The sequence below is a fragment of the Chiloscyllium plagiosum genome, unplaced genomic scaffold (genome assembly GCF_037043375.1).
Source record: "Chiloscyllium plagiosum isolate Xiang-an unplaced genomic scaffold, Cpla_swu_hap1 HiC_scaffold_7, whole genome shotgun sequence".
NCBI classification, from domain to species: Eukaryota; Metazoa; Chordata; class Chondrichthyes; order Orectolobiformes; family Hemiscylliidae; genus Chiloscyllium; species Chiloscyllium plagiosum.
In genome coordinates, this window is record NW_028270145.1 from 49,229,880 (window position 1) to 49,257,717 (window position 27,838).

The 27,838-nt window shown below is 36.9% G+C and overlaps 1 protein-coding gene across 2 annotated transcripts in view; it reads right to left on the reverse strand.

Moving 5' to 3' along the window:
- agps (alkylglycerone phosphate synthase) overlaps window positions 1–27,838 on the reverse strand; it is a 153,747-nt gene that overhangs the window by 88,838 nt on the left and 37,071 nt on the right. For both annotated transcript variants that reach the window (XM_043693534.2, XM_043693535.2), the window contains 5 exons: window positions 25,322–25,412; window positions 24,824–24,944; window positions 24,662–24,736; window positions 24,330–24,401; window positions 6,922–7,001 (listed from right to left, as the gene is read on the reverse strand). In XM_043693534.2, coding sequence (XP_043549469.2) covers window positions 6,922–7,001; window positions 24,330–24,401; window positions 24,662–24,736; window positions 24,824–24,944; window positions 25,322–25,412 — 439 coding nt within the window. The remainder of the gene's footprint in view (window positions 1–6,921; window positions 7,002–24,329; window positions 24,402–24,661; window positions 24,737–24,823; window positions 24,945–25,321; window positions 25,413–27,838) is intronic.

Below are 27,838 nucleotides of genomic sequence, written 5' to 3' on the forward strand. Positions count from 1 at the left end.
AACTGGTGCCAGTAGTGTGTGATCTTTATTCCAGTGATGACACTTGTTCAGCTGTTCTTTTCAGTGAGCAACCTAACAGTGGCCCACTCCATCTCTGTCCCCCACACTCTAATCCCTGGTGTTGCAAGCTACAGCATATAACGTTGTGTCTAGGACTCTGAGGCACAATGGTAGTGGCCCTACCTCTGAACCTGGAGGCCTGGCCTCAAGGCCAAACCTGCTCCAGGTAGGGTGTAAAACCATTTCTAATGAGAAAACCTATGCAACTTTGTTTTCCCATTTGTTGGTATTTTAACTATGCAACCTATTCATACGATCTTACCTAGTCACTATTGTTATTGGGCATCACAATATTTATCACTATTGCCTTACAAACATTGACTCTCCAGCATCTGGTCAATGGTACTCATGAATTTTCAGTTACATTACCAAACGTAAAAGTGCATCTCGCTAGATGGCAGAATTGATATCTTTTAAACAACAATCATTTTTTTTTTAAGTATAAATGTGCAAACAAGTTTGTAAATTGGAAAATCATGTCCAGCAAAGTTGGGCTTTGAAAGTAGAATTTATAGATTGCCAATTGGATTATTCGTTCTGGGATTTTCACGGCATTGTAATCTGGAATTTTGTAAATCATTGCACTTTAAAAAAAAGTTTTGTATTTCAGCAAAAGCTCTACAGTCATTGAATTTGACATCAAACAATTCGACAACATGTGCAAGAGGTACAGATGCAGCACCACCACACTGACCCTTTTTATTAAAAAAAACTTATCCACAATAGTTACACAAAAAACCTACCAAATTAACTTGTTAGATTTATAATCATTTTAGAGATAGTCAAACAAGATGCAAAGTAGTGACACAAAAGCTCAGCTCATTTCACTTAACCCAGACACCAAATGATTTTCCACTGCAATGAAGAAGCAAATGAGAATTGGAAATCTCTAAAGGCACTGCACTCACTTTTGCCACCTTTAGACAGGACAGGATATTAATAAACTTGTGTGAATTAGTGATCATCACAACATTTAAGTGAATATTACAGAAACTGAAAATTAGCAGCCATTTGTGTTTGCTATGATCTTTACATGGTAGAGGCAGATACTATCCAACAGCATTCTCTAGCTTTCTCAGTATCCTACAATACTGATCTTAATATTCCTTACTGATCACTGCTATTGTACAATTAAATAATTAATGCAAGCATGACAGGTTCAAAATTTGCTAACAAAATAACTGTGCAAATCATTATTTATGTACAAATCATAAGAAATGCCCCATGAGATTAGCATTCCCACAAATTGTGGTGAAAACTGAAACTAGCCATCATCCTTCTCAAGTTATTATTCAGTTGCACATTAATTTTTAATCAAACTAGTGACAGAAAGTTAGGGTAGCTACTTAACTCATTCAGCTACTCTCACCAGGAAGGAAACAACTGAAACTGCAAGCATATACGTAACAAAACAACTGACTTTTGTCTCTTCACTAAATCTCATGCCCAGCTAGTTTTGTTCTGCACATGATTTGACTAAGTCACCCCATTTGCTTATCATTCCTTTTGCAATCGTTAAATCTCACTGGCTGAGAGAACATGCTTCACCAGGTCTCAGACATGTAAAATGCCAAGCAGTTTGCACTGAGTACTTCCTAGTACAAAAAGCGGATGAAGTCTAACAAAGCAGTTCTAGGCCAATGACTTAATAAAAACTCTTAATGGGATGTTGCTCCCTTTAAAATTTTCTTCCTACTCTACAATAGTACAGGTTCACTGCAGTGGTAGAGGATGCACCCTGCAGAATAAACAATTATTTGATGCACAATTTTGATTCGCCTCCATCACGAAGAATTTGCTATATTAACCATAATTAATTTTATTATCCTTGTATGTTATGGTTTAGCAGATCTTTGCTCATTTGTTTTCAAACTCTCAACCCTCAGCCTCTCCACCCTTATACTTCATCATAAAATCATTTCTATTGATAGTTTTGGACAGGATTCGCCAAATTAACACGTTTCATAAGTAAGTGGGGCTTTTTGCTTGAATTTTGAGAAAACAATACAAAGCCAACAACATTTACAAATACACAATGTTGGATCTCTGTTTGTTTTCATTTAATGCATCTAACCAAGCTTCACACCACAGAACAATGATATTTGATTTAATTTTTACAAGTGTCTATAAAGTTAACAAAACAAAATGCATCTCTCATTATGCTTTAGATGTCTTCATTCTGATTAGCTTTAATCTCATATGTATTCAGATGAGCACTCAAATTTATTGACATAATTATCACTAGATTGGTAGTTTTAATGCTTTCACACATCATAAAATCAGAAATAGCTATGCCCTGTGCTCTGATACCATTAGTCTTTCAGTTTTTGTAACCAGGTACAAGACCTCCCTACGTCTGATTTGCTTTCCTGCAACTGCTCCCCCCCACCCACCCACCAATCCAGAGTACTGACAGACCTCATGACTCCAACATGCTGTCTGATCGCAGCACTTTCACCCAGCAGACCAAAGACCTCTAATGCCCTGCAGTTAGGAGCTGACACAAGCAATCAGACAGATCAAAGGTCTTTTGCTGCACTTCCAGATGTGTCAATGTAACAAAACCTAAAGGCAATCTGTAGGTGATTGATATATGTATCAGCAGAACGGAGTCAAACTGAAGAATCCATGAGCCTGAAAGCCATTATCTTTTTGCTCATGCTGCAATTCCCCAGCACCATGACAAATTTATCAGGCCATGTCATCCAATAAAGGGTTTTTATATTTTAACTGCTCAAATGAAGGTGGTTAGTGGTTACAAAGATACCAGTCATGTTCACAAGTACAAAACAATTAGTGAATTGAAATGTCATGGAATATTTAGTGAAAGCAACTGCTTCAAAATGTTAAGCACAACAATTTGAAAATAAAGGTTAATGGCCATCTGCCAGGAAAAACACTGGAAATGATTTTTATCTACCGTACCTTTTCCATTAAAACTTTGAAGACTCCAGTCAGACCAGATCACCTGTTGACCTTCCAAATTCTAGAGAAATTAGACTTAACTTTTATTCTAGAGATTTAAAATAGAACTGAAAAACAACATTGTGCACCCAGAATATTGTTCAATGGAGTTGTGTTTTATTTTGAAAAACAAAATATGATGTGATTTAAATACATTGATAATGCACAAATCCTAGAGGCACACCCTTCAAAATCAATAAAACTAATGACAAATAGGATGTGCAAACAAATGCATTTTGGAAGCAGGTTTATGATCATATGCTTGGTTTGAAAAATAATCTGAAGAAAAATCTTCTTACTGTGCAACAGTAACCAAGCTAACAGGATACTAAACCTACATTGCATTTGGGTGCACCAACAAGAGCACATTTCCCTAATGCAGACTTGCTCCTATACATTTCTATTGTCAATCAATAGGTGAGTAAACAAATCTTTTCATTGTGCCTCGGTACATGTGACAACAAATTCAATTCAATAAACCAACAGAAATCCAAACCACATGGAACAAATTGTCTCTCAATAATATGCTCAATATCTAGTATCTCAAATCAAATTAATGACGACAACTCTCAAACATGGAATTATAAAGTCCCAATCAAACTAATCCATATTATGGACAATTTACTGCCTGATTCCAATCAAACGACCAGAATTTATGATAGTCAAATTTGAAGAGGTTCCAGAACCAAATAGCAATGCCTAAGATATTAAAACTTTAAAATGTTTGAGGATGCTAGGTCTATACTTGAAATTTAGAAGGATGAGGGGAATCTAATTGAAACTTACAGAACGCGGAACAACCTGGACAGAGTGGACGTTGGGAGATGTCTCTATTAGCATGAGACTCGGACCAGAGCGCACAGCTTTAGAATAAAAGAAGCTCCTTTAGAATGAAGATGAAGAGAAACTCCTTCAACCAGAGAGTGGTAAATCTATGGAATTCATTGTCACAGAAGGCTGTTGGAAACCAGATCATTTGAGTATATTTAAGACAGAGATAGACAGATTCTTGACTGTCAAGGCAATCAAAGGTTATGGGGAGTAGGCAGGAAAATAGGGTTGAGAAAGCTATCAACCATGAATGAATAATGGAGCAGACTTGATGGGCCGAATGGCTTATTTTATGCTTCTATATTTTGGTCTTATGGTCTTTAAAATTGCTGATTTAGTACTTCTACTCAAAAATCACAAGTATAATATTTTAGATTATTCTGGAACTTGGCATAAATAGATACACTTCTGAATTCTGTATTTTAAGACTTTAAATGGGCTATGTCATTCCGAAAAACTTGTGATTTCAGTGCCAATGATTTTCTGTTCTCCTAAATGACTGCCAAATGTTTTCTACGAGAAAGCAGTGTCAGGATAGATATTTATCATTTGTCGGCACACATTTGTTCAGAAATCAAGTTGAAAGGATGTTGTTTCTAGCCAGAACCATTTGAAACATTAACTTAGGCAATCTGACAGACCATATAATTGCCAAAATTAATCTAGGGGCTAAACGAGTAGGGAAACTGTTGGGAGCAAGTTAGCAATATCCAGATATCGGAACCCTCACATCGCAGCATGTAGGATCTGTTTCATTTCATGTTGAACGTAAAAGAATTCCAATGGTGTGAATCACTACTTGGGTTACTCAAGTTTTGTTCTGCTGGATACTTAAACTGAGTATTTTGGAAATTCACATTAGAAGTCTGCACCCAAAGACCCAGCCAGATTGAGAGAGAAAGTTTTTTTAAAAACTCAAAAGATTGTATTTTTATTTTTAGGAATGGTGTTAAAATGTTTTACAGTACCAGACTTTTTTGACTGCATTATTCAGTCAATAAATACAGTTTTCTATTCTAATCTTGTGCAGTTACCCGGTTTCCATTTTTTAAAGAACTGAACAAAAATGGTGGACATGCCATTTGATCTCCAGTGGTGAAAAGAATAACTAACCGCAATTCTTTAACTCAAAAAAAAATCTGAAACAAAGAAAGCTGTTTAAGAATCTGACCCATTTAAGGGAACTTAACTTTCATCGTCTATACAGAACAAAAATGTGGACAGAACTAAAAAAAATTTCTACCGCACCATTTCAACTTATGTTGGAAAGCAGTGGAAGTTTTACTCAAGAATGAGATTGGGCTAACTTCATTTTTTAAAAAATCATGAAATCTTTCCACTCAAATTTTGCCAAAGAGAATTCCTGTTCAGGTAGATTACATTTTGCTGAAATTCAAGCCTATGTTACAAGTTACAGAAATACAAAATGCTAGTATTCTTTTGTATACTCTGACATTTCAGACAGAATACATGTGACCCTGCTGTACATTTCAGGTTGTTTAATTAACTTTGGAAACTGTTCACCAAACCGCATCGCATGCTGGATGTTTTAAAAAAAACAAGATTTATGGGCTGGAATGTAAAAGTGACAGCATTCACATAGCAGAGTTCTGGGAGCAGTTTAAGCATTTCTAAAATACAATTATTTAAGAAAAGCATGTTCAACTACCATAACCCTTTTATGGGCTCTCATCAATCTAGTCAAGGAGGTTTTCCCATCTTAAGTGATGAAGCAAATCAAATTATTTTGATTTTTTCTCAAAAGTTAAAAACATTATTCTTGTTTGGAATTGTATAATAGATTAAAATTCACCAATGTAAAACACTAAGTGACATTAGTTTAATAAATGCATTTAAGCTGGCATAACCTGTTGGAAGACGTGTTTCATATAGTTTTGCATCAGTGTCTGCTCAGGGTTAGTGCACCTACTGGAGCTAGAATGTGCTTGAATGAAACAGGAAAGGCTCTAAAAGGGAGTGGCATCCCCTGCTGCATCCAACAAATTTCAGTGCGCTCAATTTAGTTTTAGCTTGTGAACAAATTCCTCAATCAAAATAATCTCAAATGCAATATTCCGTAATCTACACAGTCATGTCAGTTCATAAAACATTTTCCAGAGATGGTTGTGGTTCAAGTACCATGAGGATTTATCCACATGACAATTTAGGCTGACACTTCAATGCTGTATTGAGGGAATGCTGCACTGGTCGGGATTCCACCTTTTGCAAAGTCATGAAGGTACTATGTCCTTCCCTTGGGTGAACATAAAAGATCCAAAGATTTTACTTGGAAAAGCAGGGGAGTTGTCCCTAATGTCCTGGCCAATATTTATCCATAAACGAACACAAAATTATTTGGTCATTATCACATTTATATTTGAGAGAACTTACTGTGTGCAAAGTGGCTGCGACATTTTCCACATTACAACAGCAACTACACCCAACATGTACTTCACTTCTGGGAAGTGCTGTGTGATAACCAGTGGTCATGAAAGGTACAATACAAATGCAAGTTCTTCTTTATGGGAAGAAACCTTCAAACACGGAATACCACATAACTCAACTTCATGCAAGGATAATTTAAGATATGTAATAAATTTAAAATTTAACATATAAAGTTTAACATTTTATTCCTACTTATTTTCTTGTGCTATATAAAGCATGTTGATGCTGAGAATACAAGGAAAAAATGAACAACACCCATTCTTTCTCAAAAGCTTGTATTTCTTTTAAATTGGTACTTGGAAGGATAATTTTAACTAAAACAACAAGGAGAAGGCAAATCCTTTAAACCCCTGTAGACCTCAAATTAAAATACTTCAAAAGAAAAATTCAAATAAACCAGCATAATCCAATATAAAAGTCAAACTTCATAATCAACTGAATACCTTTAATCACTTCCCACAGAACACAAGATACATTCTTAACTACATGTGGAAGGTACAAAGCTCCTTGAGGATGCTTTGGTTAAAATAAGCATGACAAGAGAGTTGGACTTGGTACGGTTTAAATTAAATTTTTACTTTTATTACCATCAGGAGTCTTTCCAAAATCTTTATTACATACCATCTGTGAAGTATCCAAAGAAAGTATGGTTCGTTTTTCATCTGTGGGACACTCCAGAGCATCGGAAACACTTGTCCCTCCTGCAAGTAAAGGAAATTAAACGACTGATTTTATAGTGGCTTTGCTTTTCTTTGTTTTACAAACACTTAACACTGATGGTCTCCAGACAACTCAGCACAGATGTACTCAGCAGGACATGGACTGCCATTTAGACTGTGATAATATTAGGAAAGTGTTGACAGAACTGCAAGTTGAATTACTTCTGATATATGCCAAACATTGGTGCTATTCAACATTTAATAAAAAGAATTCACCACAAAGAACAAATGCTGTCAAGTATGTGAAAGACAGTGAATTGTCAATTTATGTCAGTCTATAACATTCAACTCAAAACAACATTAACTACAAAAATAAACTCTCATTATTTGAGCACAAATGTGGTGGGTGTTAGAAGACCAAAATGTGCTAGTCAGTAGGCCATAGTCAATCACCACTCTCAAGCTACTCACCTCTACTCAGCAACAATGGAAACAAAACAGTTTTGCTAAAACAAGCAGCAAAAGGTTTCATGAACTCCACTGGCAATTCTATAGAGACACAAGCTTATCTCACGCAACCCCATCCCATTTTACTTTGAAGATATGGTATAGTATCCCAAAAGAAATAAACATTGTCTTACAAAACATTTGGCTCTTTATCATCTGACCAGAGAATTGTGTAGATCAATGTCCAGAATGCAGAGTATCTATCAATGTTCTTTAACATATTAGATTGTATAATTTTGGGCTTGTTAAATGTCAGCAGAGCCCCATGCCAATATTTAAGAGTGCCAAGTCTCAACTCTTAGTGAGCAGTAACTAATGACATTTGCCTATGGAAAACGATTGTGTATTCCACATAAGATAAAGAAAAGTTCTCAAATATGAATATTTGTTGTTTTGGAGCTGCTTGAACATGATGATTGCATTCTATGTTGACATCCAGCTGACCAAAAAACTTTATTTTGCTGCAGAATGGATAAGAGGCCTTTGAAACCGAACTGTCATTACTTATACATCAAAAATGTCTTTACAATAGAGTCCTACCCTCATACCTATATGACACCTTGTCAGCCAGAGTCGCTGGATAAGGAGAAGGAATGAGAATCGATCAATTTTTCCCCTGCCTAATCTAGGAATGCCACAAAGAGCAAAGTTTCTACTGCCTGAACGGAGGGGAGATAGATGTAATAGTAGTAGAGTTCTGCAAGAAATTAGATTGCTTTGAAATTGAGAGACTACATTAATCCTAGATATTCTTGGGTAGAAGATTTTCTGAAAATTCCACAGTGCGTAACGTCAGAGAGACTTAATGTACCCTACCTAGGCTTGGACTAACTTTGGCTTTTTAGTTCAAAGTAAAAGGTAAATTACCAATCGTTGATTCCTTTTGCATACTTTCATTGAAGCTCAAGCAGTGAAAACATATCTGCAGATTTCTATTAAACAAGATGCCCAATATCATTAGTTTAATTGCAATTACTTCAGCTAGGAAGTTCTACTGTACTTTGAAAATCAGTCACACTCAGCAGCACAAATATCTTGTCTATCCAAACTATTTTGTTTGATCACTTTATGTGATAGCAATTATCTACTGTGTAGAGAGGCGTTTGGAGGACAGGGGTGCATGATGCATTCAGCTACCAAAAGCTGAAGGAGAAAAAAAGATAGCAGAAGATGAGGAAAGTTCAACAGCAAAAATTACCCTCATGGAAAGATTGCTCCTAGAGGAATAGGCCATGTTGATAGCAAGAATAAGAGTGCTAAATGAGGGATCAGGATGGTATTAGAGGAATAGGATGGGGATGGTATGCGAGGGGGGGGGGATGGTATGCGAGGGGGGGGGGATGATTATGAGATTGGTTAAATTTATTAAAATGGTGACGACAATTATTATGATGAGCCATTACTTCAAAATCATTCTGGGCGTAAAAGATTAGGATCACTATACTTGAATTAAATCATTTTGGAAAAGCTGTCAGGTGAACAAAATGAATACATGAGAATTGACTCTACCAAAGAAGTCGACATCTCCAGAATTTCCAAAAGGCAGCCTAATTCCAATGGGCATGCATAAAACTTGACTCAAGGAAGCAGCTGTAAAATTGCTACAAAACTTGAATAGCAAGCAATGACTTTGTCACCAACAAGACTGGTTTGTTCAATAATAGATGTTGAAATTGTAAAAAGAGTTAGATTTATACTGAACCCATCTGGTGTAAAACTTCCTTTTTCAATTTAGATAACTTTCATATTGTACAATAATATACACATCACAAGGCTAGACTCTTGGTAGGATTTATACTCCTCAGTTAGTGCTTATAAATGGAGAACTTATGTAATGTGTTTTCTGAAATGAGACATTTCAATTTTGAGACTTTACTGAAAGAACAAGAAACATTGTATCTGAAGAAATATTGCAGCAATACTAGTTGAACATCAAATGTTTTGTGGGTCTTTGTTAACTTGTGTATGCCTTTAGATTTGGCTATCTATGCAGTGATGAGCTAAAGTTTTTTTTTTGTCAGTTCTGCACTTCTTTGTGCATCATTATACTAACTGATCACCAAAAAGAGTCTTGGGTGTACTAAGCTTGAACGCTGCAGTTGCTGCTTGTGCATATTTCTATTGGGAAATTTGCAGTCATGGTATATCATGTTAGTCTGTCTGACATTTGAATGTTAGGAAACTTTAAACTCCGATCCATATTTAACTGGTTGAGAGACAAATGCTCCAACAGTTCTGCAGTCACATCATGCAAGCAAGCTTTTATGCTTCTATAAATCTAAACCAGTAAAAAGATTAATATGTATAACAATAATCATAGGTAAAGCCTACATTATGTGCAGCAATAGAAATGCTTCAGAATGTTAAGATTCCTGCCTTCATATTGAATAAGTTGAAGGGCATGGAGACAAACCAGCAAGTTTCACTAGCAGTCAAAAGAAAAAAATGTTTGAAAAAAAAAATCAAATTAGATTTTACCCTTCCACACACCACAATGATTCATGGGTATGGCACATGAATAAGCCAACCATAACTAGTTATGTAATGCAGAAGAGTTAACAAAATATACAAGGCAAAAAACATCGAACAGTTAATGAGAACCAGATTTTGAATTGCCTCCAGGAAGCAGAATAGTTACTTTAATGCCCAGTAGAGAGAGAAAACAGATCAGTACCAATTTTGTATAAATTTGAACAGTATTTTTGATTGGGACATTAGATGCATTTGAAAAAAAATTGTAAATGTTATTCTTTGAAATAAGAGCATAGCTTGCTTTCTCAGTTTGTTTTGTTCTCCCCTAGTAAAGGCTATTCCTTCACTTATGCACAATTTTGAGGAGGCCTGATGACAAGTCAGCTTCCAGTCTAATCATGTGACCATCTTTCATGTCACCTTAGCCTGGCTACTCATTTAAAAGGGTAACACAGTCAAACTCAATGCTGTTCTCATCTGCTTTTATAGATGTGGTTATCTTGTCTACCCAATTAGTCTGGGTAAAGTCTTTGCCGAAGCAGTGACTAAACATCAAACTTTTTAAATTTATATTTGGTGTTAGCCTTGGCTTAATTGTAGTTTCCTCACTTCAGAGTCAGTGTGTCCAGGGTCCAAGTCCCACTCTAGTGGCTGAAGTGCATAATCTAGGTTGTCAGTGCGCAAAGGAATGCTTTGTTAGAGGCAATTTTTTTCAGTTGAGGGGTTAAAATCAAGGCCAATCTGTCTTCTCATGTGAACACAAAAGATTTCATACTAAGACAGAATGGAGACTAATCCACGTGTCTAAGCAATCAACATGTTCCAGTTGAAAAATCAGTGTTCCCATAATTTACGGAGTCCACAAAATCTGAAAAATTTACAATTCTTAAATCGGTCCAAAAGCTGGGTTCCTTACAAACCTGCATTAACTTCACCTATTTTCAGGTTCCAACACTAAGAACTCAACTGACAGCAACTTTCAATGTAGCCCAGTTTCATCATGGGTTGCGCTGATATGCTCATTAGTCCAAGTAGCTGAAATAAAATCTCAGAAAAAGTAACCAACAGCAGCAATTTACTGATCCAAGTTCAAGACTGAAATCAATAAAAAAAATGCTATAAACCCACATTTCTTTTTGAAATCTGTTGCCTTCTTTTATTACTATTTCCGAAAATAGCTAACTCCATAGGGCAGACAGTGCTATTCTTTATTTGCTGATTTCTAAACAAGCTACCTTTCAATTGACAAATCTTTGTAGGTGACTTGTGCTTACTCAAGTTTACTTTCAAACTCAGAAGCAGGAAAGCACAACTCCCCTGTTGTTGGTGCCCAGAACTCCAGGAGTTATCATAAATCTCTCCAAAACCTACACTTGCCAAGTTTTGCAATATTACCCAGTGATAGCAAAAGTTTAGAAAACAGCAATTTCCAGTTAATATAGTTCAAGGGCCAATCTTTTAGCTTAAATTGCAGGTTCACTAATTTAACCTTAACTTCAGATTATTCACACAACACAATTCCTATCAAAGAGATAAAATACTAATCTCATGACCATTTTAATAAGTAATGTGTAGCTGAGAATTGTAAAACAAAAAAGAAATCAGCTGAAGCTCACATGCACGCATTAAAAACACTATTTCTAGTTTGTGGTTGGACCATAACTTCCATGCTGTGGGTCAATGGGAATTTGAATTGGATCTGTACATTTAAATTCATCCAGAGGTGGATTTTCTAGCTTTTCCTTCTAGTATGTTTAAAAAAGCTACTGAGGATAGAACATGTTAAAGGCAGAATGATTACAGTAACTAAAACTTAGTGAACACTCAGCATAAGACATTACTACAAACAGCTCAAGAAACCTCCCAATAAACTGTATAGTCAGATTTCTTGCTTGATTCCTGTAATCTAGAGTTAGTGAAAATTATTGAAATTATATTTAGTCAACAAATCAATGGAGTGAAGTTCTGGGTCCTGAAGTATGAAGCACCATTCAACTCATCTTTTCCACTCAAGTTGATAAACTGAAGTCCTACACTTTGCTCTCATTTTGAGGATGTATTCATTGGAACATAGGAACAGGCATAGGCCATTCAGCCAACAAGCCTGCTCTGTTGTATAATTAAATTATAGCTGATAATCAACATCAAATCATAGTTTGTTATGCAAACCCAACATATCCCTTGATTTCATTATGATCCAGAAATAAGAATCATAGCACCCCAAGACTGTGGAAACAGGCCCTTTGGCCCAATAAGTCCACACCCACCTTCTGAAGAATAACCCACCCAGACCCATTCTCTTTCCCTATTATTCTACGTCTACCTCGACTAATGCAGCTAAACTACACACTCCTGAAGACGATGGGCAATTTAGCATGGCCAGTTCACCTGATCTGCACATCTTTGGGTTGTGGGAGGAAATCGGAGCACGCAGAGGAAACCCACACAGATACAGGGAAGGATGTGCAAACTCCACACAGTCACCAGAGGCTGGGGGTGAACCTGGGTCCTTGGCACTGTGAGGCAGCTGTGCTAGCCGCTGAACCACTGTGCTGCTCGTAACGAGGACGAGGACGCAATTTAGCCCAATGACCCTGCTCCACCATTAATACAATAATGATTGATCTCATCTCTGCTAAAATTTCACTTTCCTGTCCATTCCCCACACCTTTTAATTCCTTGCTAATGAAAAATCTGTCTGTCTATCTTCTCAAATATATATGGTGCCCCAGCATTCACCGGGCTCTGGGTAGTGAATGTCACAGATTCACAACCCATTAAGAGAACTCATTCCTTCCCATCTCCTTCATGATTACCCAACAAGGGGAAACATCCACTCCATGTATACTTTGTAAATATCCTTTAGCATATTGTATATCTCAATCGGATCACCTCATTCTAATAAACTTAGGCCTAAACTGCTCAGTTGCTCTTCATAAAGTGACCTTTTAATACCAGAATTAATCTAATGAATCTTCTCTGAACTGCCTCTAAAGCAATTACATCCTTCCTCAAGCAAGGGGATCAAAATTATATGCAATATTCCAGATGCAATCTCAATAATGTCTTCTGACAAATCGACATAACCTTTTACTTATCAACTTTACTCCATTTGCCAAGTTTTCATCAATTCACCTAACCTACCCATATCCATTTGCTAAATTTCTTATTTGTTTATTGCAACTTTTTTCTCCCACCTATTGTAGTGTCATCTGCAAACCTGGCTATAGTTCATTTTACTCCTGCATCTAAGTTATTACTATGGATTTTAAATAGCTGGGACCCAAGTGCTGAACCTCAAAGCACACCACTGGTTACAGTTTGCTTAGCAGGAAAGGGCCCATTTATCCCAACACACTGATTTCTGTCAGTTAATTAATCCTTTGTCCAATTATAACCATGATAGCACTGGAAAATGGCAACTTTGCACACTTTTCACTGTACTGATGCATTTGTTTACTTGAGTACGTGACAATAAAGTCTAGTTCTTAATTCTTTGTTCTGTGATCTTACTTTGTGTGTTACCTTATCAAGTGCCTTCTGGAAGTTTAAATATACTACATCTACAGGACCCCATTATCCACTTTGCTGGTATGTCTTTGAAGACCTCTAGGAAATTAGTCAGAAAGCTATACTGACTCTGATGGATTGCCAGTGTTGACTTGCCAACTAACCAGTTACTACTTCCTTTAAAATGGATTCCAACAATCTTCCAATGTCACATGGTAAACTATATATTCTATAGTTAGAAACTTCGGTAACCTGTTATTTTCTACTGTGTTTCCTTCCCTTTTGGAACAAGGTATTATATTACCATTTTTTCAATCCACTGGGACTTTTCCAGATGTCAGGGAACCAATCCATCTACCATCTGTGCTCCCACCCTTTAAGACCCTATGATGCAGTTTATCAGGCTCTGCGGTACTTCTCTGCCTTTAATCATAAAGGTTGGCTCAGTACTTTTTCCCTGGTGATGGTGATCATATTAAGTTGCACTTTCTATAACCTCTGCATTACCTGTACTTGGGGATGGTTTCAGTATCCTCCAGTATGAAAAGTGAGGCAAAATATTCATTTAACTTTTGTCTCTGCCCCATTATTAATTCCCCAGTCTCGATTCGGAGATGCCGGTGCTGGACTGGGGTGTACAAAGTTAAAAATCACCAACAGGTTTAATTGGAAGCACACTAGCTTTCAGAGCGACGCTCCTACACCTGATGAAGGAGCGTCGCTCTGAAAGCTAGTGTGCTTCCAATTAAACCTGTTGGACTATAACCTGGTGTTGTGTGATTTTTAACTTTGTATTCCCCAGTCTCAGCCTCTAAGGACCAACATTTACTTTGGAAACCTTTTTCAACTTATAGAAGCTTTTGCTAGTAGTCTTTCATAATTTACCTTATACTTTTTGTTACTTTTTTTTAGTAACCATTCATTGATTTTTTTAACAATTTCCCAATCCACCAACATTTGCAACATGCTGTGACTTAGGTTTTGCTTTTATGTTATGTTATCTTTAACTTCCCTGCTGAGCCATGGATTTTTTCACCCCTCTTTGGACAAACCTTGACTTCCATCTGAAGCATACTCAATTATTGCATTTCCATAGCCCTCTGGAGTAGACAATTCCAAGGATTCACCAATCGCAATAAAGAAAACTCTCATCCCAGTTATTCACAGATGAAAGTTAATTAAAGCTTTTTTTTTTTAACCCTTTCTTACTGGCAATGGCACTGACCCTCTAAATTGTTGAAAAACCTTATGATCAAGTTTTCATAGCAATCAAGGGAGGACATTGTAGGATTTGTATCCATTGTGCTAAACGAGTGGCAGGACACATTAAAGTTAACATAAGAAATGATGGGCATGCCCACAATTTTTGTTGCTCTCATCTTCCTCTGTATTAGAGAAGTAAACTTATAAATTGTTGTTATGGCTCTGTTCGCCGAGCTGGAAATTTGTGTTGCAGACATTTCGCCCCCTGTCTAGGTGACATCCTCAGTGCTTGGGAGCCTCCTGTGAAGCGCTTCTGTGTTGTTTCCTCCAGCATTTATAGTGGTTTGTCTCTGCCGCTTCCGGTTGTCAGTTCCAGCTGTCCGCTGCAGTGGCAGGTATATTGGGTCCAGGTCGATGTGTTTGTTGATAGAATCTGTGGATGAGTGCCATGCCTCCAGGAATTCCCTGGCTGTTCTCTGTTTGGCTTGTCCTATAATAGTAGTATTGCCCCAGTTGACCTCATGTTGCTTGTCATCTGCGTGTGGCTACTAAGGATAGCTGGTCATGTCGTTTCGTGGCTAGTTGGTGTTCATGGATGCGGATCGTTAGCTGTCTTCCAGTTTGTCCTATGTAGTGTTTTGTGCAGTCCTTGCATGGGATTTTGTACACTACGTTAGTTTTGCTCATGCTGGGTATCGGGTCCTTCGTCCTGGTGAGTTGTTGTCTGAGAGTGGCTGTTGGTTTGTGTGCTGTTATGAGTCCTAGTGGTCGTAGTAGTCTGGCTGCCAGTTCAGAGATGTTCTTTATGTATGGTAACGCGGCTAGTCCTTTGGGTTGTGGCATGCCCTCATTCCATTGTCTTTCTCTCAGGCATCTGTTGATGAAATTGCAGGGGTATCCGTTTTTGGCGAATACATTGTAGAGGTGTTCTTCTTCTTTTTGCAGTTCAGGTGTACTGTGGCCCTTTTGAACAGTGTCTTGATGCAACTTCTTTTGTTTGTGTTGGGGTGGTTGCTTTCATAGTTCAGGACTTGGTCTGTGTGTGTGGCTTTCCTGTATACCTTTGTGGTGAATTCTCTGTTCGGTGTTCTCTGTACCATCACATCTAGGAATGGGAGTTGGTTGTCCTTTTCTTCCTCTCTAGTGAATCTGATTCCTGCGAGTGTGGCATTGATGATCTGGTGTGCGCTTTCTATTTCTGTGTTTTTAATGATTACAAAAAGGTGCCATCTACATATCTGACCCAGAGTTTGGTTGAATTTGCGGTAAGACTGTTTGTTCTAATCTTTACATTACAGCTTCTGCTATAATTATAAATTGCTGTAGTACACCTTGTGCTTCAGGTTCTCGCACAGGATCCTTGTGTCTTAATACAAACTCAGGTCAAACTTCTCAGTAATTATTAAACAATGTTTGTTGATACACTGTAACTGGTAAGGTTATATAGCAGCATACTCCAAGCTGTGTAGAGTGCAACCTTTTTGTAGAACACAAACTCATGACCACTGAGGTCACAGTGACGTCACAATTTACCTCAGAAAACCCATCTCAATTATAGTTAACTTGGTAACTTGTTCACTGGTGGACATTAGGTTCATTGGGAGGGATGATCAAGTGATTGTTTCAATGAATGTCTGCCAATTTCACAAGCTGATAAATCACTATCCCTCAGTTTTATCATGTTCTAACACCAAGATAAACAAGAGGTGGAGGCTTTGTGGCACACATTGGATAGTTGTGAAAGTGGAGAGTCAATAGTACCAACTTAAACAATGCCAAAGAACACTGTTGATTATGACTGGCTTACACTTCTAACGTCAGTATTCCTCCTTTATAAACACAAGTTGGTAGTGCTGCGAGAAGTAGAAAACAAATTATGGAAAATTGAGTGTTCACTATCAATAAACAAATCAGTACCACCACCCACTAGTGACTCAACACATCATGTTCTAAACCTCTAAGATGAGAGAGTGGACATATATCAGGCGATAAAAGTCAATGAGGAACAACTATACTCAGTCCTCAAATCAGCTAGCAGAACTGACCACTACATAATCCTCAAGAATGAAGTTTCATTTTCATATGTTCGGAAGTGAAATCTCACTCCCTCAGTAATGTGACACCATCACACCAAATCTCAGGTAATATACCCAAAATAGAGCATTCTAGGAATATCAGTAGAATTATGAACTACCACAATCTGTTACCTCCTAGGCTGCTATCCTTCACTCTGCTGGATCCATCTAACCAGGAAAATCACTTTCACTTCAAATGAGAAAGTTTAGAAAGGCACATACAGAGCAGAAGCCAGCATTATTCAAAACAAGGTACCAATCTAATGAAGCAATGCAAGATTATCTACATAAATATCAAAATGTGATGGGCAGAGCCAAATGGTCCATAATCCAAATTGATTAAACTCAAGTACAGCAGATGTACCAAATCCAGGTGAAAATGATAGCCACTTACATAATGCTTCCTACATCACAACTAATTTTCAAAAGTACTTTCCGAGCTACACAGTACTCATGAATATCTTGTGATTGTGAAAGACACAATATAAATGATCTGCTTTTACAAGAAAGTATTGAACAACAGTGCCAACTCAAATCCAATAGCCTGTTTGCCAACAAAGTTCAGATTCTACTTAGACTTCATCCAGACATGCGCAGAAGACAAGTGCCAGAGGAAAGACCAGTGTAGCTGCCTCAACATTAATACAGGATTCAACCAAGTATAACCTCAAAAAGCTATGCTATAAAGGGAGTAAAACTTGACATGGAAGATGACTGTCAAGCTTTACAGTCAATAATCAAAATTTCAGAATATCATTGCTGGAATCCATCAAGCTCCTAACCATCTTCAATTGCTTTAATTACCTTAATGCAGTAAGACAGCAGCTGAGCCTCAGTGAAAATGCCTCAGACAAATAATGCAACAGGAGTTGGGTTAATATTGCTGTTAGGTTGATGGGTGGCTAGTAATTTGGGCTGATGTACTAGGCAACAAACATCTCCAACAAGACAGAACCACATCCCTAACCTTCAATGGCATCAGTAAAACATGCCAACAAGCGCACACAAGATATTGGCCAGGACTTCCTGAAAAAAAACATTCAGCATCTGGGATGCAGTGTTCCCTCTAAACTGCGTGGCTATGCAGCCAGAGGTTCTGCGCACAGCTGAAACGTGTGTTGGTGTATTGACTTTCGGAAGTTGCTACTGCAAATAGACCTCAAAAGAGCCACAAACTGAAGAACTACTTAGAGGGAGTCATGTTGATTAGGTACAAATGTTAAACATTGGTAAAATGATGAGAGAACTTCCTGACTTCTATCCTCGTGATGAATGAAGATCATAGAAGCAGATGCAGATTGAGCCAATGATACTTCCCTGAAGATTTCCTTAAGTGATGACCTCTCCAGATACCCATTGACTTCAATTTTGCTTAGGCTCCACAATACCATAAATGCATTAACTGCTACCTTGATGTAATGGGCAAGACTCTCACTTCATCGCTGACATTTAGCTCTTTCGTAGATGTTTGGATCAAGGCCATAAGGACAGGAGATGAATGGCCCTGGCAGAACTCCAACCGAGTGTCAGTGAGCAAGTTAGTCCTTTATTATTGCCACTTGCCAGTACTGCTGAGGACCCTTTTCATCATTTTGCTCATGATTGAGAGTAGACTGAAACTGCAATAATTAATTGGGTTGGATTTAACCTCTGTCAGCAGGACATATCTGGGCAATGTTATACATTGTAAGAGGAATGTGAGTATAGTAGCAATATTGGAACAGCTAGGCTGGGGATGTAGCTAAGTCTGCAGCACAATGTGTCAGTACTATTGCTGGAATATTGCCAAGATCTATAGCTATTGCAGTATTCAGTACCTTCACCCTTTTCTTGATGTCAAGCAGAGTGAATACAATTGCTGAAGACTGGCATTTTCAAAGTTGGGCACCTCAGGAAAAAAAACTGATACATAATACACCATTGCAAGCTAAATATGGGTGCAAATGCTTCAGCCCTGTTTTTTGCACTGATGTTGAGGCCCACGTTGTGGAGAATGGGAATATTTAGAAGCCTCCTCCTCCTCCTAGTACCTGTTTGATTGTCCACCATCATTCTGATTGGATATGACAGAACTGCAGAGTTTAGATCTGATCACTTGGTTGTGGGATTGTTTGGTTGTCAGTTGCACGCTGCTTCAGCTGTTTGGTATGCAAGTAATCCTGATCTCATTTTCAGATGTGCCTGGAGTTATTCCTGGTATTCCCTAATGCACTCTGTTTAACCATGGTTGATCTCCCAGTTTAATGGAAATGGCAAACTGGAATTATTTGTGGGACCAGGAGGTTATCAATTGTGACTAAATATCATGCTGCTGATGGCCCAGAGCACCTCATGGATGTCCAGTTTAGTTGCTAGGTCTATTTGAAGCCTGTCCTGCGTAGCATGCTGATGATGCCACAAAACATAGTGAGTATCCTCAAATGAAAGGAACTGCAATCAGTAACCACCTCATTATTGAAAAGCACACTGACTGTGGTGCACAGCATTTGCACTACAGTCACTGTGCACATTTCAATAATTTACACCCTGCATTGCTGCAACACAAGTATTCTTCAACAAAATCTTGTCTCCATGATCTCTACGAAGGAGGGCAAGATCAGGAATACCATGATATCATTACATCCAAATGTAGATCGACTGAACATCATACTGTAACAATATCAAGCTCAAAAAATGTGTCTGCTTGAGAAATAAGCATAACTAAATAGGTAAGACACAAATCAATATTAAAATGTATCTAAATATAAATACTCATGTAAAAGCTGACCATGAAAGACTATCGCAGCTAGAAGGAAAAGATTATCCCAAGGGGACATGGTGAAAACATGCTATTGATTTAAATTAGTTAATTTAATTAAAACAAAAAAATCAAGACAAAAAAAACATGGCAACAGCACACCTGGATATGCAAATAAAATGTTAAAATACAAGAGAAATACTAAAACTGTCAAGGATCTTTGCCATTCTTATCAGTTAAGACATGAATACCAACAAAAGTCAGGTCAAGACAACACTCGAAGGCAGAGAAATGAAACATCTTTACTGACAAAGGATTATTTTAACAGTGAAAGAATATGTAAGGGTTGCAATGAACATCTAGATCCAAGTTCAAAATCTCAAATAAATTGACAGTAAAAAGCTCACTACTTCACAAGTGAACCTTCACCAAATCATGAAGGAATGAAGGGTGGCACAGTGGGTAGCACTGCCACCTCACAGTGCAACGGACCCAGGTTCAATTCCGCCCTCTGGCAACCGTTTGTGTGGAGCTTGCACACTCTCCATGTTTGAGAGTTTCCTTCCACCATCCAAAGATGTGCAGGTTAGATGGATTGGCCATGCTAAGTTGTCAATAGTGTCCATGGATGTTCAGGCTAGGTGGGATAGGGTGGGTCTTGGTTGGATGCTCTTCAGGAGGGTTGGTGTGGACTCTATGGGCTAAATGGCCTGCTTCCACACTAACGATTCTATATAACGCTAAATGGCATAACATCACAAAAATGAGAGGAACCAATAAATAATCCACATTTGCATAGCAGGAATAGTCCAAATAATAAAAATAAAACACTTCAACTGAAATTTCAGAAGTGTTGGGGACACAAATCATTATTTTCAATGTCCTTCTTCCCACTAGGAGAAGATATGTTCTGACTCAGAGCTTTAATGTAAAACTTTAAATATTGACAAATATCCTATCCTTAAACACTTCGATATTTTGTTCTAACTATTCTTGAATAGTTTAAATAATATCAACCTGTATTCTATTAGATTTAATATGTTGATAGTATTTGCCACAGAAGTATACTATTCCACTTAAATTGTATTAATTGTTAATCTGTCAGTAAAAATAATAAAGTGTCTCCTTTAAGTCTTTGTTACAACTGAAACAAATCTTAATATCTTGCACATTTTGTTTAAGGTGGGGAGCATATTTTCTGAAGACAGAAATCCTGACTCAAAATTCCTGTGATATTTATAGCAGAGCTAATGATTAAAATTAAGCAGACTATGTGGAGGAAGCTAATGTTTTCAGGCAGCTTCTTTTCCTGTGCAACATTAATATAAATCCTACAGACTCCAAGCCCCCAAGGATTCATGGAATTGGTGAGCTTGAATTTTGCAAACAGAAACAAAACACTCATGATGTTGGTTAGCTCCAAGAGTTAAAAGCCACAAATTACTACAATACACTTCTCTAACTGGGCTAAATCCCACCATACCTTCAGCTCTACTAGATTACATTTCTACCATCCCAACAACATTTGAGCATCATGAACTCACAAGGAATACAACATTACAAGACAGCATATTATTTTATTCTCATGATAACTTGTAATTAATGTGGTATTTCCTAAGTAACACACAGCCTAGGGACAAAAGTTAAAGTAAAAACTTGGTAAGTAGTCATTTATGACCAAAAGCAGAGATCTGAACCTGCACTTTATCTGGCTGTTGCAAGAGGAAACATGATACTTTAGTGCAGGGCCTAATACATGCAACTATGGGTCTGATACACACAAAAAAGGTATCATGTTTATCCTTCTGAATTGTGAAGTCATGAATTTAACAAATTTAGTGTTGGGTAAGGTGTGCAATAACACTGTTGGTTTCCTGAAGCGCAGAGCTCACACAGAGAAGTTTTATAATTAAATGCTTACCAATAACCCAAGTGCCAATATACAGCAGATAAAACTATTTAACACAAAATGGAAAGCCACAGGGGACTCACCAAGAATGACTGCCAGGAAGACCCATTTTAGTAGTCTCTCAAAGTGTCTGCTGGTTTTAACGAGGGCTGGCTGTTTTGTATTTGTCTTGCAGCCAGCAGCATGAATTCCATAGGAACGTAACAGCAAAGATGCAATTCAAAATTAACTTAGAATCTTAAACTGTCCTTTAAAGAAAAATCTTGATCAGTGTTTTAAAATAAATCCACATTACTGTGTAGGTTTATGGCATAACAAGTCACTGCTTTAAGAATATTAGCACAGTCTCACATTCCAACTTTGATCTCCATAATGCGCCTGAATTTTTCTTTTCATTCTTTTTCTATTCCATTTCTCCCCAAGTAAACGCCTCTCTAATTCTGTTTTCTTCCCTAGCTATCTTCTACCAATACAGCTTTCCACTTCATCTTTTCTTTACAGTTCCCCATGGATAGTATGATTTACATTGTGAACAGACTTGCATGTTTGCAGCATTAATAGCATAAAACTTACAGCCACTTGCATAACATGTACACTTTAACACAACAAGTTATATTGCACAAAACGTGTCAAACATAGAAAAGAACAGGAGCAGGATTGGACCATTCAACCCTGCTCTGCTGTTCAAAGTGATCATTGGTTGTCATCCAACTCAAGAGCCTCGTGCTTTGTCCCCATAGCCCCAGGAACCACATATAATTCCTCCTTGACAATATGTAGCAGAGAATCCCACAGGCTCACCACTGTATGGATGAAGAAGTTGTCATCTCCATCCTCAACTGTGATCGCTGGTTCCAAACTTCAGTCATCAGGAATATCCTTCCTGTGTTTACCCTGTTAAAATCTGACACATTTCTGTGAGATCCTCCCTCATTCTTCTGAATGTCAGTGAACGTAGTCCTAACTGATCCAATCTCTCTCCATACATCAGTCTTGCCATCCCAAGAGTCAATCTGACAAACCTTTGCTACACTCCCCCTGTAGCCAAAGCATCCCTCCTCAAATAAGGTTAAAAACTGCACAGAATACTCCATGTGTGGTTTCACCAAAGCACTGTACAACTGCAGCAAAACATCTCTTTTCCTGTACTGATCCTTTCACGATCAAAGTTACATACCAGTCGCCTTCTTGACTGCTTGCTGCACTGGCATGCTTACCTTCAGTGATTGGTGTACAAGGACACCTAAGTCTAGTTGCACTACCCTCTTTCCCAAGCTGTGCCTTTCAGATAATAAACTGTCCTTCAGTTTTTGTTATCAAAGTAGATAACCTCACATTAATCTACATTATACATCATTTGCCCAAATCACACTGCATCCTCCTCATAGTTCACTCTCCCACTCAGCCCAGCCTCTTCTGCAAACAGAGATATGACATTTAGTTTCCTCATCTAAAGCATTTATAATGTGAATAGCACAACACAAGCTCTGAAAAATAATCTGTGGAGCTACCAACATTACATGTTCTGAAAAAGGGTCACTAGACTCATTATCAACTCTTGCCCAAAGGTGCTGCCAGATCTGTTGAGTTTCACCAGCACTTCGTTTCAGATTTCCAGCATCTACAATTTTTTGTATTATATTACATCCAGTACAGCTCAAGTAGCCAATGTCTTGTATTTTTTTAAACCAAAGTACATATCCTTCAATTTCCTCCAAGTCAAATTTTACAGTTGGGTGAATACAATCACTAAGCGTAAGTAAAGAATATCAAAACAAAGAATACAAAAGTATTAAGCTCTTTGACATTGGAATACAAAATAAAAGTTCAGACAAGAATATTGTTCTTATTTAGAACATGAAGTCCTGAGCAGACTTTTTAAAAAAAAAATCACACACTATGCTGCAACATGAACAGTGAAGAAAACAAAGTTAATTTTGGTTACCTTTGAAATATATTGACAATTTAAAATGTGCCTTTCCAGTAGGAAACATATGACAATCATGAAGAATGCAAATGAATTTACAGCATTAGCTGGAGGATTCATTTCAAACTTATTAAAATACAGGAAATCTCAAATTTTTGCAAACCACTGTTGTATTTCTATGTACAACTACATATATAAATATAGTACCTTTAAAGTATTGAAACTTCTCCAAGTGTTTAATTATATGAACTCACCAGCCTCTCAGAATGTGAATGGAAAGTGTTTACATAGGCATGCTTAGACCAACCAATGAATAGCTGCATTTGAAAAATGGAGTTAAGAGTATAAAATCATTTTTTTCTCCCTTTATTCTTTCCTGGGATATGGAAAATGCTGCCAAGATCATTGGTTGCACTTTGACCCATGTGGCTTGCTGGGTCAGCTAAGAGTCGACCACATTGCTGTGAGTCTCGAGTTACATATAGGTCAGACCTGTAAGGACAGTAGACCTCCTTTGTTACAAGGGAAATTAGTGAACCAGATGGGGCTTTACAACAAACTGGGTTATAGATTTGTGGTTACTATAACTGAGACTAATTTTCAAATCCACTTAATTTCCTAAATTCTACTGGCCACTGTTCTGCAATTTGAACTCTCACCCTCCGAGCATTAGCCTGGGCATCTAGGCAAGTACTGCACTGACGTGACCACTATGTGTCTCTCTAAAATTTGATTGATTTTTTTTCTGCCTCTGACATTTTATTTTGTAAAAATAACATTTAAGTTAGATATTTGGAAAACACATTCTAGTTCAAATTTTCTTCAGGTTCTATAGTTACATGTTGAAAAGCCTGATGGGAATAGACCTCAAAAAAAAAGGTGGAAATTTCTCTTCAGTAAATGAAAATTTTGCAAGTGTGATTCTATTATGGCTCAGTGAATGCAAAGCAATGAAGTAAAATTGAGCAGAATACAACTTGAATTTATAAGTGTGTATTTAAAACCAACTCATACAATTAAAAATACTTACCACCAAACGGAATGATGCAAATATTATGCTTGGAAGCCAGCTGTACTATCTTAACAACATCAGAATGACAATCTGGAAAACAAAATAATTTTTGTTGCAAGAATGTGCTATCCACGGTAGAAGATGCAACACTTCTGACTGTAATCAATTATTCAGACAATATGAAATAAGGCAAGAATACATCTGCAACAGTTTCCCATATAATTTGAACAGAATTACACTTTAGACAAAAACATTGAATTCTCTAAAAGAAAGTATGTTTACTATATATTTAGTGAACCAAATGCCAGTTTAAAAATGCATTGCCAAAAGAAATAAATAATTACACTTACTCGGCCAGATTACAACATCTGGAATTCGTTCAACTTTGCCTTCACGTAAAGCAAAAATCTCGTGTAAGCAATGGCCTGCATTTAAAACAAAGTGCATCAGTTGATCACAAAATAATTTTGAATGTTACATAACCTGTATTTAAAAAGGTTCAGATTTCTTACCATGCGACCTTATTAACCTGTCCTCTGGATCATGTGAAAATGGAATACCCAAGTCTTTTATTTCCTTCAAACATTCTTCATTTAGAATGGGCACTGGAAGATCTTCCAAGTTTGGTGTGGTCTTCAATGTTGAAAAAAAAGGTCATTAGCGTCTACAAATCATTGCCCAATTGGATAAGAACAGTCTATTAAGTTAGTAGCCTTACCAAAATGTGAGGATGCCAGAACAAGAATGAATGCAATTTTTATCTGCAAATTTATGGGCCAAAATTTGCTTTTTTAATTTAAATGCTTGAGTAAGAAAATAAGTTAACTGGAATAAATTAGACTGTCATAGGAGCACTAATATTTTGTTCAGAAAAAAAGGAAACTAGAACCTGAGCTGGGCATTTGTCTCACTTTCTCAGTTTAAGCAAATTATGTAGAATTTGCCATTTACACTAAAGGAAACAAAATATCAAAGGAATGTCAAAGAACTATTGCCTATATGTTTCATACCTTTGGGGTAGTTCTGTGCTCCAAACTTGCTCCAAAAGATTTTTCCATCCACTCCTTCAAAGCTGGCAGCACCATACCACTAAGTCGATACCTGAACAAGAAAGTATCATTTATCAGCTACCCTGAACATGGGGTGGGTATTTTTAGAGGTCACTATCTCTACTCAAAACTTTGTTCAGTCAAAGAATCCTGGTGCAATGAAAAGAAAATTGCTGCATGGTAATTTAGTGGTAAATGCAATAATGCTTGCAAGCTTACAACACTTTGATATTGTTTAAAAAGTTGTACTTCTAAGCTCTGCAAAACACTGAAAATTCTAATTCCTACTTACTCTAGAGAGAGAAATAAAGCATCATAAAACTGAAAAAAAAAATGTACCTTGAATTTAGAAACTATTTGGTCTGCTGCAAAAGTAAATTAACAGTTCACAAATTGAAACACTCATTACTGAAGGTCAAATTTCACTATTTTCTATCTCAAAAACATTCCAGTTTGCAAGAGTACAGATATTAAATAAATTTGAAAATGTTGAAAAAAATTAAATAAATTTAAATTTAATTCTTGGCCACATTCATATTGAGGATTTAAACTGTAATGGTCAGAGTGGTGAAGTGTCAGAATAATTCAATTGAAAAATGATATTGGCATCCTTCTTCTGTTCATTCTCAAGTTGTTAATGGACCGGGTTGATCAGTTATTTGTTATTAAGGTGTAAATTGAATTTTGTTGCAGCATTTCTCACAATTACCTTCAATAGGAAAACAATTCTGAGAGAAAGCTAGAAAACAGTCACTTATTTGGAAAAGCAAAATGGCCATTTCAGTTTGTTCCAAGGTTCAGAAAGTCGTCAGCCTTATTTTTAATAATTGTTGCTTTCAAGTTTATTATGAAATTAAAAAAAGGTTTCAAGAGTAAACACGTTTATAATCTGCTTGAGATTTGTAGATTTCTTATAAAAGGGACAAAAAGTAAAATAAATCTTATATAACAACGATTACTCTTTATTTTAGTTCAGTCACAAATGACATGGATTTAATCTCCAGAAAATTCCCAAAGCTGGAAGCACAATGATGTAAGGCAATGATGGAATAGGTTTACAATGTTTATACACTAAATGAATTTTTAAATTGTGTTTTGTTCTATTATTCTGGCGGTGGTATCAAAATTGCCTATTAACTTGTTGTTCACTTTCTCTTGGAAAAATAATCTAGCTGAAAACGGTGCCCCCTCCAGATGTTTCCACAAAATTAACTGAAGTTGTAAAGGTCAGGACAGATCAGCAAGAGCAATGGACTTGAATATATGCTTGTTCTTGAATCTGTTGGAAAAAAAGACATTAGATTCACTCACGAAGGACCAAAAGATTCAAGAGTTCAGACTTTAGCTTAAAATGTTACTAAAACCATAGACTAAATCACAAAAAATTGCAACAATTGAATTTTCACTCTGAATGAAGTTTGCTGGTAGAACACAAGTCACAGGTGTCAAAGCAAAATTTGACAGCAGCACTCCAGGGTAAATGGAGAAACAAAGGAAGACAGTTATCTAAAACAAAATGACTGGTCTGTAATTAGTGCTGATACAGTAGAAGAAGGAAAAAATTCAGTTCAAAAACATAAATTCAAACTTCAGAGTAATTGAACAGTTGTTCATGAGGGAAGAACCAAGCAAAGGTTCATGCTGAGTGAGGACAAGAAGTTTAAATAACCCATAAATTGGCTAGAAACATACCAGGATTTTCGGATTGATCAACATGGACTTAAGGGAATTCTTCAAGTATCAGAGGAAAAATATATCCTGCATTTAAGCAGGAGGAGAATGATTCATGTTGTTTGAAACTAGTTAAAAAGATCTGGACAATAAGCAAAAACAGCCATTGCAAAGAATGTTCAGAGTTACACTCAAAGTAATTCAAAGACCGATTTAAAGCAAACACTAAATTATGATTCTAAAAGAACAAAGGACATAATAAAACCACCAAGAGATTGAGAGAAGATTTCATCTCCATTTATAGGTAGATCTAATAAAATTTGAAAATCACGGGAATTGTCTGCAAGCAACACTGTGGTTCTTGAAAATGTTACCCAAACTGAACTAAATGTGCCAGCATTTAATCAAATATACCAAGAAAGCATATAAATTGTGCAAACTGAGAAGTGATATTCAAAGCATAACAGAAGTCACTACAAATAGAGTAAGTCTTCATCTCTAAAAAAGGGTCCCAATTCATGCACATTCCACTTTAAATCCTACCAACTATGATTGATGGTAATATCTTAGTCCACGTGTTAATGTGGGTTGTACACTGGTGAAATGAGAAGGGAAGAGATTGATAAACATACAATGTGGCAATCGGGTTGTTAAAACTTGCAGAATTTTTCAAGTTAAGTATGAAGAATGTTTTTTGAAATCAGTGACCACTTATCTTTTATAAAAGGTAGATGCTACAAATATGAAGTTTGCAGGATTTATTATATTTGGGACTCCCTAGGGGAACATGAAGCAGAGAGGAGGGTC